Source organism: Salvelinus fontinalis, chromosome 35 (genome assembly GCF_029448725.1).
Source record: "Salvelinus fontinalis isolate EN_2023a chromosome 35, ASM2944872v1, whole genome shotgun sequence".
Taxonomy (NCBI): Eukaryota; Metazoa; Chordata; class Actinopteri; order Salmoniformes; family Salmonidae; genus Salvelinus; species Salvelinus fontinalis.
In genome coordinates this window covers 26,886,058-26,905,651 of record NC_074699.1, presented here as the reverse complement: position 1 = coordinate 26,905,651, position 19,594 = coordinate 26,886,058, and the positions used below count along the sequence as shown (strand labels likewise).

The window sequence follows — 19,594 nt, the reverse complement described above, 5'->3', positions numbered from 1 at the left end:
TTTCTTCTCTCACATCCTCTTTACACCAATAGGAAGGCGTATGGCGTGTAAGTAGACTCCTAAGTGTCAAGACCATGTATAGGCATCAAGTTGAAAAGAGCATCGATTTCTGACATTTCACTTCCTGGTCAGGAAAAGTGCTGCAGAAGGACTTCTGTTTCACTCAGAGAAATAATTCCAACTGTTTTAGAAACTAGAAAGTGTTTTCTATCCAAAAAGAATAATAATATCCATATTGTACGAGCAAGATTTGAGTAGGAGGCCGTTTGAAATGGGCATGATTTCACTGGCTACTCAACAATTTGCCTTGCAGCCATAAGAAGTTAACCCCTCTTGTGTAGGGGGCAGTATTTTGACGTCCGGATGAAAAGCGTGCTCAAAGTAAACTGCCTGTTACTCAGGCCCAGAAGCTAGGATATGCATATCATTGGTAGATTTGGATAGAAGACACTCTAAAACTGCTGCAATTATGTCTGTGACTATAACGGAACTGATATGGCAGGCGAAACCCCGAAGACAAACCATCCCCCCAAAAAACTATTTTCACTGGCTATCACTTTTATTGTAAGGCCAAGTCCTCCCAGATTGCAGTTCCTAGGGCTTCCACTAGATGTCAACAGTCTTTAGAAAGAGTTTCAGGCTAGGTTTTGGAAACATTTGCCAGAAATTGTAGTTTTTCTAGGTGGCTCCCATTTTGGCTGTAGTGTTTCCAAGCGATGGGAAGAGAGTTCTTCGGTATTTTTCTCCGGTAAAGACAATAACGATTCTCCGTCTTAAATTTTATCGTTTATTTACATATTAGGGTACCTAAGGTTTGATTATAAACGTTGTTTGACTTGTTTGGAAAAGTTTATTAGTAATGTTTGGGATTCATTTTGTATGCATTTTGATGGAAGGAAACTGGGTGGATTATTGACTAAAGCGCGCCAGCTAAACTGAGTTTTTATGGATAAAAAGAAGGACATTATCGAACAAAAGGACCGTTTGTGATGTAATTGGGATCTTTTGGAGTGCCAACAGAAGAAGATCAAAGGTAAGGCATTTTTCATATCGCTATTTCTGACTTTCGTGTCGCACCTGCCTGGATGAAATATGTTTTTCATGTGTTTGTATGCGGGGCGCTGTCCTCAGATAATCGCATGGTATACTTTCGCCGTAAAGCCTTTTTGAAATATGACACAGCGGCAATATTAACAAGAAGTTAAGCTTTATTTTGATGTATTACACTTGTGAGTTTATGAAAGTTAAATATTTATAATAGTGTAGTTTGAATTTCGCGCTCTGCAATTTCACCGGATGTTGGCCAGGTGGGACGCTAAACTATTATTGTGTATTATGGTTGTGGAAGGCTTATTGAGCCTAAGTATAACTTCACAAGCCCTGAATTAGATTATTGCTGACTGTTTGAAATGCAGTGTCTTAAATGTACAACAACGCTTATTTAGAGAAAACATGAGGCTAGGCAACAACACATCCGCCATGCTGACCATCAACACGGGGCCCCTCAGGGGTGCGTGTTTAGTCCCTTCCTGTACTCCCTGTTCACACATGACTTCAACACCATCATTAAGTTTGCCGATGACACAACTGCTGGCCTGATCACCAACGACGATGAGACAGCCTGTAGGGAGGTCAGAGAGCTGGCAGTGTGGTGCTAGGACAACAACCTCACCCTCAACGTCGGTAAGACAAAAAAGCTTATTGTGGACTATAGAAAACTGAAGGCCGAACACTCCCCCATGCACATCAACGGGGCTGTAGTGGAGTGGGTCGAGAGCTTCAAGTTCCTCTGTGTCAAAATCTCAAAGAACCTATCATGGTCCAAACACACCAACACTGTCATGAAGAGGGCAAGACAACGCCTCTTCCCTCGAGGAGCTGAAAAGAGTTGGCATGGGCCGTCAGATCCTCAAAACGTTCTACAGCTGTACCATTGAGAGCATCTCGACAAGCTGCATCAGCTCTTGCTATGGCAACTGCTTGGCATCTGACCGCAAAGCACTACATAGGGTAGTGCGAACGGCTCAGTTCGGTTAACTAAATAGTTAACCAAATAGCTACCCGGACTATCTGCATTGACCCTTTTTGACTCTGTACACACAGACTGGACTCTACCCACACGCTCACACTGACACTCCAACACATACACATGAACACACACACACAACACGTACACACAAGCACATTGTCGCCACACAAACACATACACACTTATCACAGTCACTGCTGCTACTGTCTATTATCTATCCTGTTGCCTAGTCACTTTAACCCTACCCTATGTGCCATTGAAGTCGGAAGTTTACATATACTTATGTTGGAGTCATTAAAACTCATTTTTCAACCACTTCACAAATGTCTTGTTAACAAACTATAGTTTTGGCAAGTCGTTTAGGACATCTACTTTGTTCATGATACAAGTAATTTTTCCAACAATTGTTTACAGATTATTTAACTTATAATTCACTGTATCACAATTCCAGTGGGTCAGAAGTTTACATACACTAAGTTGACTGTGCCTTTAAACAGCTTGAAAATTTCAGAAAATGATGTCATGGCTTTAGAAGCTTCTGATAGGCTAATTGACATTATTTGAGTCAATTGGAGGTGTACCTGTGGATGTATTTCAAGGCCGACCTTCAAACTCAGTGCCGCTTTGCTTGACATCATGGGAAAATCAAAAGAAATCAGCCAAGACATCAGAAAAAAAATTGGAAGTTGAAAGATTACATAGACCTCAGTCAAATACATTTCAACTGTTTTTCACAATTCCTGACATTTAATCCTAGTAAAAATTCCCTTCTTAGGTCAGTTAGGATGACCACTTTATTTTAAGAATGTGAAATGTCATAATAATAGTAGAGAGAATGATTTATTTCAGCTTTTATCTCCTTCATCACATTCCCAGTGGGTCAGAAGTTAACATACACTCAATTAGTATTTGGTAGCATTGCCTTTAAATTGTTTAACTTGGGTCAAACGTTTTGGGTAGCCTCCCACAAGCTTCCCACAATAAGTTGGGTGAATTTTGGCCCATTCCTCCTGACAGAGCTGGTGTAACTGAGTCAGGTTTGTAGGCCTCCTTGCTCGCACACGCTTTTTCAGTTCTGCCCACACATTTTTTGTAGGATTGAGGTCAGGGCTTTGTGATGGCCACTCCAATACCTTGACTTTGTTGTCCTTAAGCCATTTTGCCACAACTTTGGAAGTATGCTTGGGGTCATTGTCCATTTGGTCCAATTGGTCCATTTGCGGCCAAGCTTTAAATCAAATCAAATTGTATTTGTCACATACACATGGTTAGCAGATGTTAATGCGAGTGTAGCGAAATGCTTGTGCTTCTAGTTCCGACAATGCAGTAATAACCAACAAGTAATCTAACCTAACAATTCCACAACTACTACCTTATACACACAAGTGTAAAGGGATAAAGAATATGTACATAAAGATATATGAATGACTGATGGTACAGAACGGCATAGGCAAGATGCAGTAGATGGTATAGAGTACAGTATATACATATGAGATGAGTAATGTAGGGTATGTAAACATAAAGTGGCATAGTTTAAAGTGGCTAGTGATACATTTTTACATAATTTCCATCAATTCCCATTATTAAAGTGGCTGGAGTTGAATCAGTATGTTGGCAGCGGCCGCTAAATGTTAGTGGTGGCTGTTTAACAGTCTGATGGCCTTGAGATAGAAGCTGTTTTTCAGTCTCTCGGTCCCTGCTTTGATGCACCTGTACTGACCTCGCCTTCTGGATGATAGCGGGGTGAACAGGCAGTGGCTTGGGTGGTTGTTGTCCTTGATGATCTTTATGGCCTTCCTGTGACATCGGGTGGTGTAGGTGTCCTGGAGGGCAGGTAGTTTGCCCCCGGTGATGCGTTGTGCAGACCTCACTACCCTCTGGAGAGCCTTACGGTTGTGGGCGGAGCAGTTGCCGTACCAGGCGGTAATACACCCGACAGGATGCTCTCGATTGTGCATCTGTAGAAGTTTGTTAGTGCTTTTGGTGACAAGCTGAATTTCTTCAGCCTCCTGAGGTTGAAGAGGCGCTGCTGCGCCTTCTTCACAACGCTGTCTGTGTGGGTGAACCAATTCAGTTTGTCCGTGATGTTTACACCGAGGAACTTAAAACTTTAACTTAAACTTACTGACTGATGTCTTGAGATGTTGCTTCAATATATCCACAAGTTTCCTGCCTCATGATGCCATCTATTTTGTGAAGTACACCAGTCCCTCCTGCAGCAAAGCACCCCCACAACATGATGCTGCCACCCCCGTTCTTTGCGGTTGGGATGGTGTTCTTCGGCTTGCAAGCCACCCCCTTTAACCTCCAAACATAACAATGGTCATTATGGCTAAACAGTTCTATTTTTGTTTCATCAGACCAGAGGACATTTCTCCAAAAAGTACGATCTTTGTCCCCATGTGCAGTTGCAAACCGTAGTCTGGCTTTTTTATGGCGGTTTTGGAGCAGTGGCTTCTTCCTTGCCGAGCGGCCTTTCAAGTTATGTCGATATAGAACTCGTTTTACTGTGGATGTAGATACTTTTGTAGCTGTTTCCTCCAGCATCTTAACAAGGTCCTTTGCTGTTGTTCTGGGATTGATTTGCACTTTTCGCACCAAAGTACGTTCATCTCTAGGAGACAGAACGCGTCTCCTTCCTGAGCGGTATGACGGCTGCGTGGTCCCATGGTGTTTATACTTGCGTACTATTGTTTGTCCAGATGAACATGGTACCTTCAGGCGTTTGGATATTGCTCCTAAGGATGAACCAGTTTTGGAGGTCTACATAATTTTTCGGAGGTTTTGGCTGATTTCTTTTGATTTTCCCATGATGTCAAGCAAAGAGGCACTGAGTTTGAATGTAGACCTTGAAATATATCCACAGGTACATCTCCAATTGACTCAAACAATGTCAATTAGCCTATCAGAAGCTTCTAACGCCATGACATCATTTTCTGAAATTTTCAAGCTGTTTAAAGGAACAGTCAATTTTAACGTATGTAAACCTCTGACCCACTGGAATTGTGATACAGTGAATTATAAGTGAAATAATCTGTCTGTAAACAATTGTTTGAAAAATGACTTGTGTCATGCACAAAGTAGATGTCCTAACCAACTTGCCAAAACTATAGTTTGTTAACAAGAAATTTGCGCAGTGGTTGAAAAACGAGTTTTAATTGCTCCAACCTAACCTCAACTGTAGGCTGTTGTTTTATCTGAATGGGGTTGGGGAGAAAGCACAGCATGTGGCCTCAATTAGCCCAGCTAGCTAGCTTCTCTAGGCTACTCCAGTCAAGACCGGCCGGCACTGTTATATGGGATGATAAATAACATTGTGGCTGCTACAAGTTAGCTAGTCTTGGCTGTAACCGAGTTGGCGCCTTGACGTCTCTTTCTTTCCCTCCGTCTGCTCACTCCCATTTCACAAACACCGCCCCCTCTGCAGCTGCAGCAATAGAGCACCAGCCTCTCTCCCTCGTGCAGCAGTACTCAGGTTAAAATATTTAAAAAAATATATAATAATAATGAATATCTGACAAAAATTCATGATACTATTCTAATAGTGAAATTATTTCAAAGCTCCATCTCTAGTGTCAACATCAGGCCCATTGGGTTTCCTGAGTATGAACCATACAGACCTGGTTCAGCCCAACCCTCCTGACAGATGTCTATTCTCCCTCATTAACATCTGCACCACACTATCTCTTTCCCTCTCTCTCACAAACAGAGCAAAATCCATTATCTGTTACTGCCATTTCCACATGCAGCAGCCAAGCTCATATAATCATTGATCATGAAGCAGGGAAGCAGGCAGGGAGACAATATAGTCGGCCATTATGTTGTTCTCAGCTCTGCTCGCTTAATGAGAAAATAAAACTAGAGTGTCTCTCTCTATCCCTGGTTGGTTCATTTCACAGCTTCCATAACAGCCCTAGTGATGACCTGAGTGACAATATACACATTCCTCCTCCCTGCCTCCCAGCGTGCCTGCATGTCCTCCTGCCTCCCAGCTTGCCTGCATGTCCTCCTGCCTCCCAGCTTGCCTGCATGTCCTCCTGCCTCCCAGCTTGCCTGCATGTCCTCCTGCCTCCCAGCTTGCCTGCATGTCCTCCTGCCTCCCAGCTTGCCTGCATGTCCTCCTGCCTCCCAGCTTGCCTGCATGTCTTCCTGCCTCCCAGCTTGCCTGCATGTCTTCCTGCCTCCCAGCTTGCCTGCATGTCTTCCTGCCTCCCAGCTTGCCTGCATGTCTTCCTGCCTCCCAGCTTGCCTGCATGTCTTCCTGCCTCCCAGCTTGCCTGCATGTCTTCCTGCCTCCCAGCTTGCCTGCATGTCCTCCCAGCTTGCCTGCATGTCCTCCTGCCTCCCAGCTTGCCTACATGTCTTCCTGCCTCCCAGCTTGCCTGCATGTCTTCCTGCCTCCCAGCTTGCCTGCATGTCTTCCTGCCTCCCAGCTTGCCTGCATGTCTTCCTGCCTCCCAGCTTGCCTGCATGTCTTCCTGCCTCCCAGCTTGCCTGCATGTCTTCCTGCCTCCCAGCTTGCCTGCATGTCCTCCTGCCTCCCAGCTTGCCTGCATGTCCTCCCAGCTTGCCTGCATGTCTTCCTGCCTCCCAGCTTGCCTGCATGTCTTCCTGCCTCCCAGCTTGCCTGCATGTCTTCCTGCCTCCCAGCATGTCTTCCTGCCTCCCAGCTTGCCTGCATGTCCTCCTGCCTCCCAGCTTGCCTGCATGTCTTCCTGCCTCCCAGCTTGCCTGCATGTCTTCCTGCCTCCCAGCTTGCCTGCATGTCCTCCTGCCTCCCAGCTTGCCTGCATGTCTTCCTGCCTCCCAGCTTGCCTGCATGTCCTCCTGCCTCCCAGCTTGCCTGCATGTCCTCCTGCCTCCCAGCTTGCCTGCATGTCCTCCTGCCTCCCAGCTTGCCTGCATGTCCTCCTGCCTCCCAGCTTGCCTGCATGTCTTCCTGCCTCCCAGCTTGCCTGCATGTCCTCCTGCCTCCCAGCTTGCCTGCATGTCCTCCCTGCCTCCCAGCTTGCCTGCATGTCTTCCTGCCTCCCAGCTTGCCTGCATGTCTTCCTGCCTCCCAGCTTGCCTACATGTCTTCCTGCCTCCCAGCTTGCCTACATGTCTTCCTGCCTCCCAGCTTGCCTGCATGTCTTCCTGCCTCCCAGCTTGCCTGCATGCCCTCCTGCCTCCCAGCTTGCCTGCATGTCTTCCTGCCTCCCAGCTTGCCTGCATGTCCTCCCAGCTTGCCTGCATGTCCTCCTGCCTCCCAGCTTGCCTACATGTCTTCCTGCCTCCCAGCTTGCCTGCATGTCTTCCTGCCTCCCAGCTTGCCTGCATGTCTTCCTGCCTCCCAGCTTGCCTGCATGTCCTCCCTGCCTCCCAGCTTGCCTGCATGTCTTCCTGCCTCCCAGCTTGCCTGCATGTCTTCCTGCCTCCCAGCTTGCCTGCATGCCCTCCTGCCTCCCAGCTTGCCTGCATGCCCTCCTGCCTCCCAGCTTGCATGTCTGTCTTTCTGCCTCCCAGCCAGTCAGCTTGCCAGTCTTCTTGACTCCCAGCCTGCCTGCCTTCTTCCTGTCTCCAAGCCTGGCTGCCTGTCTTTCTCTGCCTCAGATCAGATATTACATGAGCTCACACTGGGTGTGGCTTACAGTATAACAACACAGTTTCATTGTACAGGGGGAAGGGAACTGCATACAGTATATACTAAATCCATATATCCACTAGTCTCTGTCATAACCTAGCTGTCCTATCTGCAGCAAGCTAGCCTAAATGCTAACGGCAGCCGTTGTTGCTCATTCCTGTCTGTCTGTGTCATGAATTTTAAAATGAACTTTGAGCTGCCATCTTGGCAGCTACTATTTTATGAGTGGCTATGTCTGTCAAGCTAGCAGCTGCTATCAGCTAGTCAACTAGCTATTCTATTGTGCTCCAGAAATGAATGGGCACTAAGGAAGCCAAGCCGTAAAGGAGAATTGACAGTGTGACACAACTTGCTTTAGACAGGATGCAGAGCAAAAACAAAATGGTAGATTAATGTGGAAGGCCACTGAAATTACTTTTCAAAAGAAATACAACACCGTGGCCCTATATCATGCCATACAGCTGTGGTGTTATCAGGGCATAGTGAGGCATATGAGAACAAGGTCAGTGAGACACCTACCCGATCTTGGCCTTCTGTTTGGGCTTGGACGAGGGCACAATGCGGGCCTTCTTGGAGGCCTTGGTCCTGGTCTTGTTGCCTCGGTCCCTCTCCCTGTCTCTGTCTCTGTCCCTCTCCCTCTCTCTCCTGTGGGCCGAGGAGCTCCCAGAGGGGAAGCTCTCTGGACTCATAACCCTGGGGATGTTCTTCTCTCCTCTCTCCCGGGCCTTAGCAATGGCCTCATGGATGATCCTGTTAGCCTTCTGCTGCTTGTCCTCCCCAGCCTCCTCCATCAGTTGCTGCTGCTCCCTCTGCTCCTTCACCAGCCTCCGCTGGGCCCGCTTCTCCAACGACGAGCTGTAGGAGGACGAAGACGAGGAGGATGAGCTGCTCTTCATCGGGGGGCTGAGGACCCGCGCTGCTGTGTGGCTGTTGGGACCATTAGCATTCTTGTTCTTGGGAGGCTGGAGAGAAGAGGAGAGAGAGGAGGGGGGATATTAATCAGACTGAGGGAACACATATACCAACAGGATGATGTCTTTGTAACATACATACATCTGCATTAATAGCAAGACTGGAAAGAGTTGTGTATTACAAAGGACTCTCGGCCTGATCTTAATGTAATTTCCTACGAAGTGGATGATCTTGTGGTCGTTAACACACACACACACCTTAATCCCCCCCACCCCACACACACTAATCCCCCCCACTATATTCATGTTCTCGTGTAGCCAAACCAAACCTACATTCCTGAATCTCAGACTGAATAGTTAGATCATTTAGCTCCTAGTTCTCACATTCCCCTTCAGTTAACCCCCACAGCCTCTCTCTCACACATCTTCCCCCTCAGTTAACCCTCCACAGCCTCTCTCACACATCATCTTCCCCCTCAGTTAACCCTTCACAGCCTCTCACACATCATCTTCCCCCTCAGTTAACCCTTCACAGCCTCTCTCACACATCTTCCCCTTCAGTTAACCCTCCACAGCCTCTCACACATCATCTTCCCCCTCAGTTAACCCTCCACAGCCTCTCTCACACATCATCTTCCCCCTCAGTTAACCCTCCACAGCCTCTCTCACACATCTTCCCCCTCTGTTAACCCTCCACAGCCTCTCTCACACATCTTCCCACTCAGTTAACCCTCCACAGCCTCTCACACATCATCTTCCCCCTCAGTTAACCCTCCACAGCCTCTCTCACGCATCTTCCCCCTCAGTTAACCCTCCACAGCCTCTCTCACACATCATCTTCCCCCTCAGTTAACCCTCCACAGCCTCTCTCACGCATCTTCCCCCTCAGTTAACCCTCCACAGCCTCTCTCACACATCATCTTCCCCCTCAGTTAACCCTCCACAGCCTCTCTCACGCATCTTCCCCCTCAGTTAACCCTCCACAGCCTCTCTCACGCATCTTCCCCCTCAGTTAACCCTCCACAGCCTCTCTCACGCATCTTCCCCCTCAGTTAACCCTCCACAGCCTCTCTCACACATCATCTTCCCCCTCAGTTAACCCTCCACAGCCTCTCTCACACATCATCTTCCCCCTCAGTTAACCCTCCACAGCCTCTCTCACACATCATCTTCCCCCTCAGTTAACCCTCCACAGCCTCTCTCACACATCATCTTCCCCCTCTGTTAACCCTCCACAGCCTCTCTCACACATCTTCCCCCTCAGTTAACCCTCCACAGCCTCTCTCACACATCATCTTCCCCCTCAGTTAACCCTCCACAGCCTCTCACACATCTTCCCCCTCAGTTAACCCTCCACAGCCTCTCTCACTGTCAAGTTGTCTAGGTGTTATAATTATTTTCAGCTCTGCCCAAACTTGAAAACGGCTTGCTCAACCCGTGAAGGATGCAAAGGGACAACTCAATTCCTTTCCAGTGTTTTATTATGGTTTTGATGCCATTTGTTGAATATGTTGAAATAGTTGATTTGTTGAATAGAGTAGTTGAATCACAGAGGAATAGGGAATAGGAATAGCACTAGCAATAGGAATAGCACTAGCACTAGGAATAGCACTAGGAATAGGAATAGCACTAGCACTAGGAATAGCACTAGGAATAGGTTGATAACCTTAAACAAACAGAGAATAAACATGCATTATTTTACACTAAACAATGCATGACACAGCAACAAAGCATGGCTTTGAATAAAGTAAACGTTTAAACAATTTAATCTAGCACTTCTAGCAATTACTTCTGCAGTCAGAAAATATCCACAACAAAAGTCAACATTCCTACCAGAGTTAAACATGTAAATTGTGCTAAGCACTGGATGCAACATAATAAATAATTCCAAACATTACATACCAGTTGCGTCTTTATGGTTGAACAATGAGCTGTGTATGTGTTGAGGACCAAACATTTTATACCCATGCTTATCTGACAGGTGCGCATGTAAAAGTAGTCCCTCCAGAAATCCTGGCTCAATTTTTTAGTTCCACCCGTGTTTTTTGGGTTATCTGCCCTCTTGAGGCCTGGAGGTCTTTAAAGGAAGAGCTGCCATTGTGCTCATGTTTTGAGTGTTCTGTTTTGACGCAACACCTCCCACTTGACCTCCTGGTTCTTGAACCGAAGGAGGTCACACGAACCTCTGTGTTGGGGCATGTTCGATTTCAGCTATCAGGCTCTTCCTTCTTCAACAGGAAGTATAACAATGATGCGTCTGACATCCCTATGAAGAACTGTAGCAGGTATTTTAGTTAAGAGTGTCTTTGACTTCTCTTGAGCAGGCTTCACAGTTGGGACTGGGTAGCTGGGAAAAGTTCTGACATGCACATCTCTGACGATGCCCTTCTTGTCAATGTTGACACTGATGACTCTGGCTAGTTTGTAGTGACCCCTCCAGGCATTTTGGTCAGCCAGCCAGACAACATCTCCAACAGCCACATTCCTATGTGTTGTGTGCCATTTACTCCTCACGAATAGATTGGGCCCAGCTAACTGACTCCACTTCCTCCAGAACCGGTCAACTTCTGTTTGGATCGCTCTCAATCTTTTGTATGGGTAGCTTTCAAAATCAAAGCATCCAAGATCTCCTCTGGGTCCAATCCGTCCAAGCAGAAGGGAATTTGGGCTGATGTATTCTATGCAGTCCTCCCGGCTTTGAGTTCTTGCATCTATGGGCCTCTCATTGGCAAGGTTAGCAGCCGTGTAGAGAAATGTTTGAAACTCACTCCATGTGAAGAGTCCTTCTCCTCCCAGGTTGTGCAAAGCCCGCTTCACAGTACGAACAGCTGCTTCTGCAGCTCCATTCCTGCGAGGGGAGTCTGCTGGGTGGATTTTCCAGCTCCATTCTGTCCCATGCTTGGAAGCTTCATTTTCAAGCTCAGATTTACCTAGTTGATCCAAGAAGATGTAGAGTTCTTTGAGGGCAGGTCTGGCACCCACAAAGTTCTTTCCAGGATCTGACCACAATTTCTTTGGGTGCCCTCTCAGTGCCGTGAATCTTTGGTAAGCCAGTAGGAAGCCTTCCGTCGACTGGTCACTGACAACATCTGTGTGTATAGCTCTGGATACCATGCAACAGAAGACAATACCCCACACCTTGAGCTTGGTTTTCTTTTTCACCTCGTCCTTGACTTCATACGGTCCAAATAAGTCCACTGTTGTGTACTCAAATGGTCTGGCTGGTGTTATCCGCTCGGATGGAAGGTCACTCATGATCTGTTGGCACTTTCTGGCCCTGGCCTTTCTGCACACCACACAATTGTCAACTCTCTTTTTAGCCAGCTTCCGGCCTTTTATCACCCAGGCTTTCTTCCTCATCCGGAGGAGTGTGCCTGCTATTTCTTCATGATTTGCACCATGGGCCTCTTGAGCTAGGAGAGTGGATATCCATGCCTCATATGGTAGAATTGGTACGGCAGTTTCGTCCTCATCAAAGATCTGGAACCTTCCTCCACAAACTAAGAGCCCAGTCTCTTTATCTCTGTAAACAGCGAGTCTGTTGAGAGTGGTATCTTGAAAGGTTATACCTTCTTGAGCTGCAAGGAACAAGTCTCTTAGTGCATCCTCACACTCCCCGACAGTGAGTACAGCTTGTTTGGCTCTGTACCTCCAGTTTGTTGTAAGAGCGTCCTCCCACTTTGGCTTATCTGAGGCTGAATTCTTGGTCAATATTTCTTTCCATCTCGTTGCGGCTCTCCAAACCCAGGCAATGACTCGGATCAGCCTGGTCAGATTGCTGAATTTCCTGATGTCAATCAGTTTTGTTACCGCAGAGCCGGCTGGTGATCTTCGGATCCGAGTCTTAGGTTCATCTGGTTTATTTTGCTGTGTATCACTCTGGTTTCTCTTGACCTGCGCTCTGGTCAGTGCTGCTGAGAAAGCTTTCCTTCGAAGTTTGTTTATAACTTCCTTGGCATACGCAGCGATTTCTTTGGCTGACTTATGTGGCCACTCTTTCACAGGTTTCCTCAGGAATGCTGGTCCATCCTGCCACATGGAATCTTCCTGGAGGTCTTCTGGGGCTGCCCCTCTTGTTATGATGTCAGCACTGTTCAGGCTTCCTGGGATCCACCACCAGTCTTCTATGGATGTGGATTTCTGGATCTCTCCAACTCTATTTGCAAAGAAAGTTTGATATCCATAGCTGTCTCTCTGGATTGCTCCCAACACAGTTTGACTGTCCAGTAGATGGAGCCATCGTTCAATTTCTATTCGACTGTGCTTTTCAACGTACTTCCGAAGTCGTGCTGCATAGACAGCACCGCAGATTTCAGCTTTTACTGGTTCTCCCTTTTGGTCCAATGGTGTGAGCTTTGCTTTGGATTCAACCAGTCTGACTTTGATGCCTTGCTGGGTCTCCCATCTTAAGTACACTACGGCTCCATAGCTCTTGTCACTTCCATCAGAGAATGTTATTCCCCATGGTTTTCCAATCCAGTTGGCTGGTGTGAGGCTTCTGTGAAAGGTGATTTGGCCAAGACGTGTGTATTCCTCAAAGAATTGGATGGCTTCTTCCCTCAAATTTTCAGACAAAGGTTTTTCCCAAGTGTCTCGGTTCAGAGTTTTGCCTCCAGCTTCCTGAAACGCCTTTCTGACAAGAATGGCGCCCTTTTGTTTGGCAGGTGTGACGAGGCCTATTGGGTCATACAGGCTAGCTACCTGGCTCAGCAGTTCTCTTCTCGTCAGTGGGTTTGGAGTTTTCCCTCTCACCTCTTCATCAAGGAGATTTTGGCCGACTCTCATTTTCCCTTTCCTCTTTGAGAAATTGATTGAAGTCATGAGGTACAGTCTATCCTCCTCAACAAGGTATCCAACTCCAAGGGCTTTATTGTCTCCTTCCCTCATTTGGTTTGGGAGAATGAGTGCTGTGCTTGACTGCGCTCCTTGTTCTTCTGGTACGATCTCCTGCCTCCCACTTTGATCTGACCGGACCCAGGACTTGAGGACGAAGCCGCCTGCCTTCAGGATCTCTTCAACACTTTTGGTGTTCTGGTCCAGCTTTTGCAAGTCATTATGGGAAGTCAGGATGTCATCGACATAGGTATCCTCTTCAAGGATCCTACGTTCCTCCTCCAGGTGAGCAAACATGGGCAGTTTGCTTGTCTCTCTCATAGCCAATTGCGCAATGCACCCTGCTGGTCGATCGCCAATATTGACTCTGGTGATCGCATACTCTTCAATCTCTTCCTCCTCAGTGTCTCTCCAGAGAAATCTGTGGAGGTGCATCTCCAGGTCTTCCAACCACACAGAATTGTACATTTTCTTAATGTCGCCGAGGGCAGCATTGACGCCTCTCCTGAACCTGAGTAGTACTGCTCGGATGGGATTGAGGACATCAGGCCCTTTCAGCAGAAGGTCATTCATGCTGACCCCTCTAAACTTCTGGCTGCTGTTCCATACCAGTCTCACAGGTGTTGTGAGAGAGTGCGGGTTTGCTGCCACCAAGTGGCTGACATACCATACTGGCCCCTTCCAGCTGGCAATGAGCTCTTTGGTGAGTTTCTTCGCTGCTCTTCTCTCGACCATTTCATGGACTTGAGCTGTGTATGCTATTCTCCACTCTGGCTCTTTTTTGAGTAGTACTGCTCGGATGGGATTGAGGACATCAGGCCCTTTCAGCAGAAGGTCATTCATGCTGACCCCTCTAAACTTCTGGCTGCTGTTCCATACCAGTCTCACAGGTGTTGTGAGAGAGTGCGGGTTTGCTGCCACCAAGTGGCTGACATACCATACTGGCCCCTTCCAGCTGGCAATGAGCTCTTTGGTGAGTTTCTTCGCTGCTCTTCTCTCGACCATTTCATGGACTTGAGCTGTGTATGCTATTCTCCACTCTGGCTCTTTTTTGAGTAGTACTGCTCGGATGGGATTGAGGACATCAGGCCCTTTCAGCAGAAGGTCATTCATGCTGACCCCTCTAAACTTCTGGCTGCTGTTCCATACCAGTCTCACAGGTGTTGTGAGAGAGTGCGGGTTTGCTGCCACCAAGTGGCTGACATACCATACTGGCCCCTTCCAGCTGGCAATGAGCTCTTTGGTGAGTTTCTTCGCTGCTCTTCTCTCGACCATTTCATGGACTTGAGCTGTGTATGCTATTCTCCACTCTGGCTCTTTTTTGAGTTGCTTTTCTGTTCTCAAGAAGGTGGCTTCCACCCCACTCCTGTTGTCAGGAAGGGAACTTGGATCTTGAATCCAGGGGTATTTTGTGTCCCAGTGGGGTTCATCACTGTGAGCATCTGCTTTGATGTAGGTGAGGCCTTTCCTTATGATCTCCAGCTCTCTTTCCTCACTCAGAGTCATTTCTTTGCCTCCTGGTTGACAGTTGCCGCACCGGCATCCTCCACACTTTGGGTCGCAAGCTGCTCCAATGCTGTCCCACTTCCACCAATCCAAGAACTCTCTGTGAGCAACTGTTCCTTTGGTTTCAGCTGTGAACAGCTTAGCTATCTCTTGATACTTGACAGCAGTTGCTTTCATGGATCGAGCAAAGTGTGTTTCAGACCTGTGTGCGGCTATATCCACTTCTTCAAACAGATCTGGATGTGCTCCACCAACAGTCTTTCCTAGCGGACCTTCCCACAAGACAAGGTCTCCAATCACCTTCACTCTTTGCGGAGCAAGTCTTCCTTCGCGGTGGCTTATCAGTAGCTCAATACTCTCTGGTCTACTCAGATCTCCTAGATTGACTTCTGGGAAGAACTTCTTGAGTTGCTCAGGTTTGATGACTCTGTGGACGTTGGCAATTTCATTCAAACCATAGCAGATAAGCTCATGAGCTCTTTCCGTGCCTATGGGCGTTTTGACCCTCACTCTGAGGAGATATCTTCTGGTTCTAACCTTCATGCCCATTCCTCCGACTCCATGAACGACTAAAGTGATGTTTTCACTTCGAAGATTTAATCTTCTGGCAGCTCTGTGAGTGATGTAGTTTGTGTCCGATGCCAAGTCGATCAGGGTTCCAATTCTTTGTCCTGCATTGGCAGTTACCTTGAGCAGCATTAGAATAACTGGCAATTCTTCTACTGCACTTGACTCAGTCACTCCCAGCTGATTATTTTCGACACAGTTTGTTTTCGCAGTGGCGTTGGTGAATGCTTTCTTGAATTTCTCTGCCATCTCTGGGGAGAGCTTAGCTACCAATTCCTCCTGCTCCTCTGTAAGCGTATACCTTCTCACATTGGATTGTCTTCTGTCTGAGTCACTTCTCTTGAAATCTCCCTTCAGACAAAGAAAGAAATGATGGTCTTTCTTACAGTCTCTTTTCCTGCACAGGTAAGTGTCTTTGCATTCATCATCTTCTCCATGACAGACCAAGCACCTCTTGCAGGCCCCCAGCTTTTCTACAGCATCCAACTTTTCCACAGGCTTCAGTTCTTTGAAACGCTTGCAAAAGAAGATCTTTTCTCTATGCTTTTCATCTCCACAGACAACACAGCCGCCTTTCCTTGTGGAACGTGTGGACGCATATCTCCTCTCCACACAAGCATATTTCTTCTCTGGCTTTTCACTCCCTCCCAGCTGCTCTAATTTTTCAAGAATTTCCTCCTGTGTTTTCAGGAATTTAAGAAGGTTTTCAAAGTGATTGTCCGGCGTGACATTATTCCTCGGGTTAACCATGAAGACAAGCCAATCCCGCTTGATGTTGTCAGGTAACTTGCTTTCTATGGATCTAATCACTAGAGGGTTGTTGATGGCTCCTGTGCCTCCAAGCTCTGTGAGATCATCCAGTGCCTTCTCTATAGTTTGGATCATGTCGATAACTTTTCTTGGCTGATTTGCTCTTAAAGCAGGAACTTTCTCCAGATCCTCAATTATCTCCAAGGCAATTGTAGACTTGTTTCCATACCTGTTCTCAAGCACCCTGAACATGTCCTCAGCAGTATTGTAAGTAGACAAACGGAGGTCTCTGCTCATTCTCTCATCTACACTGTCAAGGAGTTGGATCTTCTTCACTTCGACTGAGCCTGTTGGTTCCCCCTGCTTCTGTAGACTCTCCCAGTCTCTCCTCCATCGATGGAAATTCCTTTTATACCCACTGAACTTGGGTAAACAGGTTGGTTTTATTCTCAGTGTCGGCTGTGGAGCTGGCATGGGCATCTGCAGCACTCTCCCTCTGTCTTTATCCTCATCCGCAATTCTTTGCGCTGTGAGAAATCCTGCCCTCCTTGCTTCAAGGTTGTTTCTGAATGCTTTCAGATCCTTTACTCTGGCTTCCAGCCATTCTTTTTCTGCTACTGGAATCCACATCTCCCACTCTGCTAGGCTTGTGATTGCATCTTGGACTTGTGCCTTCGCACCATCCCACCGTAGCTCGAAGCCATCTCTATTTACAGCAATAACAGGTATTTGAGCAACTCCATCACAGGCGGTCTCCGCTTCTTTGATTGCAGACTTCACCTCGTCCTCCCCGTATCTAGGCCATAGGTTGGACTGGATCATCCCCCTGACCTCATCCAATCGTACTTCGCATTCTTGGAATGTCTTCTCAAGTTCAGTCTGCTGCTGCTTGCTCAGGTCAGCTTCTTCACCCTCATCGGTTCCAGCTTCAATGTCTGCCAGAAGTCCAGCCCTGTATTCATCATTTGTCTCACTGACCTTCCTTGCCTTCGACGTGAGCTTCTTGAACTCCTCTCGCAGTTCGCTCTTAGTCATGTGTTTTGCACCTCTGCTAAGGAAGTTTGCTTGCTTGGTAAAAGCACTCTTAGCCAAAGTTCTTTCTTGCTTCAGCTCCTTCACTGTTTTCCCAAGAGCTTCCTCCGCCATTTTGAGATGTAAGCCAATATCCTCTCTGCGACGACAGCTTTCCTGACTTCAGGCCGTTAATCCTTTTGTCTTCACTGCCACGCTGGTTATCAACTGTCAAGTTGTCTAGGTGTTATAATTATTTTCAGCTCTGCCCAAACTTGAAAACGGCTTGCTCAACCCGTGAAGGATGCAAAGGGACAACTCAATTCCTTTCCAGTGTTTTATTATGGTTTTGATGCCATTTGTTGAATATGTTGAAATAGTTGATTTGTTGAATAGAGTAGTTGAATCACAGAGGAATAGGGAATAGGAATAGCACTAGCAATAGGAATAGCACTAGCACTAGGAATAGCACTAGGAATAGGAATAGCACTAGCACTAGGAATAGCACTAGGAATAGGTTGATAACCTTAAACAAACAGAGAATAAACATGCATTATTTTACACTAAACAATGCATGACACAGCAACAAAGCATGGCTTTGAATAAAGTAAACGTTTAAACAATTTAATCTAGCACTTCTAGCAATTACTTCTGCAGTCAGAAAATATCCACAACAAAAGTCAACATTCCTACCAGAGTTAAACATGTAAATTCTGCTAAGCACTGGATGCAACATAATAAATAATTCCAAACATTACATACCAGTTGCGTCTTTATGGTTGAACAATGAGCTGTGTATGTGTTGAGGACCAAACATTTTATACCCATGCTTATCTGACAGGTGCGCATGTAAAAGTAGTCCCTCCAGAAATCCTGGCTCAATTTTTTAGTTCCACCCGTGTTTTTTGGGTTATCTGCCCTCTTGAGGCCTGGAGGTCTTTAAAGGAAGAGCTGCCATTGTGCTCATGTTTTGAGTGTTCTGTTTTGACGCAACACTCACACATCATCTTCCCCCTCAGTTAACCCTCCACAGCCTCTCTCACACATCATCTTCCCCCTCAGGAACAGAAGTGTGAAATGTACCATATCAGCTTTGCTGCCTGGAATGAGAGTCAAGTCACCCAGGCAAGCTCAATAAGGAAATGTTGTAAACACAAAGGAATGGGATTACAAAAGTGAATCAGCGAAGCTCTGAAAAATCCCATGTGCATAACAATCAAGCTGTATACTTACACTGCTGCTTAGTGACGTGGGGGGAGAGAGAGACATAGACAGAGAAAGACTAGAAATGATGAAGCAACATGCTATGAGCTATGTGTAGTTTGTAGTCTTAGCCTTTAGCAGTAGCTGACAGAGGGGAGACATACTCAGAAATCAGCCTTCTCAGGAAGCTTAACTCATAAATTACAAGAAATGGCAGATAAGGAAAATTACGGGTTTTCATTGCACTCTAAGGCCGTATGATATGAATGTGATTGTCAAAAGGGAAGTTACACTGATCGATCTAGAAAATAGAACACTGAAAACAACAGCCAGCTGGTCTAGAAAACACAGACAGCAGAAGTCACAACAACACTGTTAGCTAGTTGGCTGTACCTCTTCTATTAGGCCCTCTAAGCCTTGATAATGATATAGCCTTGACATAGGCTTGGCATAGCCTTGATAGCCTTTTAAAGACAAACAACCAGTCACCAGAATATCCCATTCTGCTGCTGTGTCTCTACCCCACAGACATACTGAAAGTCTTGCTCTCTGAACTTTCTGCTAGCCACACATTTTCCCCCCTAGTCACATAGATTGCAGCAGCACAAACTTTCATTAAGACAGGCAGAAAGAAACAAGAGACAGGCAGGACCGGCACACTCACATTCAGCCAAACTAGAATAAATAATATAGACAAGGCTGATACGTGATAAAATGGGAATAAAACATGGGCTGAGTTTTATTCCCTTCGAGTGGGCCCAGAGCCTATAAATGGATGAGCTAATCTCAACGTGTTGCAGTCAGAGCGGATGGCTACATGACCCGAGGCCGAGCCACAGCACGGCACAGCCAGTTGCTTTCCTGACTGCTAAATAAAGAGAATTATCTTGAACTGACACAAACAAAGCGGGGGAGGGGAGAAATAAATTACAGTTTATTTGGAAGATAAACAAGAGCTGTAGCTACAAAATGATATGTTTAACGTGTGCTGTGATGCCCAGACTATTAGTGGAAATCATTGCCCAGAACTGAAATATTCTTATTATTCAAGTTGAAGGTAAAAAAAGAGGGGGAGGAAAGAGAAAGTCAAGGTAAAGAACAGGGAAGAAAGGGTAGTAGCAAAGGGGAGAGAGGGCAGAGGGCGGGAATGAGAGCAGGAAT

At 46.6% G+C, this 19,594-nt stretch overlaps 1 protein-coding gene across 10 annotated transcripts in view; it reads right to left on the bottom strand.

Moving 5' to 3' along the window:
* The window catches only part of LOC129834648 (chromodomain-helicase-DNA-binding protein 9-like), a 168,647-nt gene that overhangs the window by 104,843 nt on the left and 44,210 nt on the right, over window positions 1–19,594 (bottom strand). For all 10 annotated transcript variants that reach the window (XM_055899833.1, XM_055899832.1, XM_055899835.1 and 7 more), the window contains one exon: window positions 8,172–8,614. In XM_055899833.1, coding sequence (XP_055755808.1) covers window positions 8,172–8,614 — 443 coding nt within the window. The remainder of the gene's footprint in view (window positions 1–8,171; window positions 8,615–19,594) is intronic.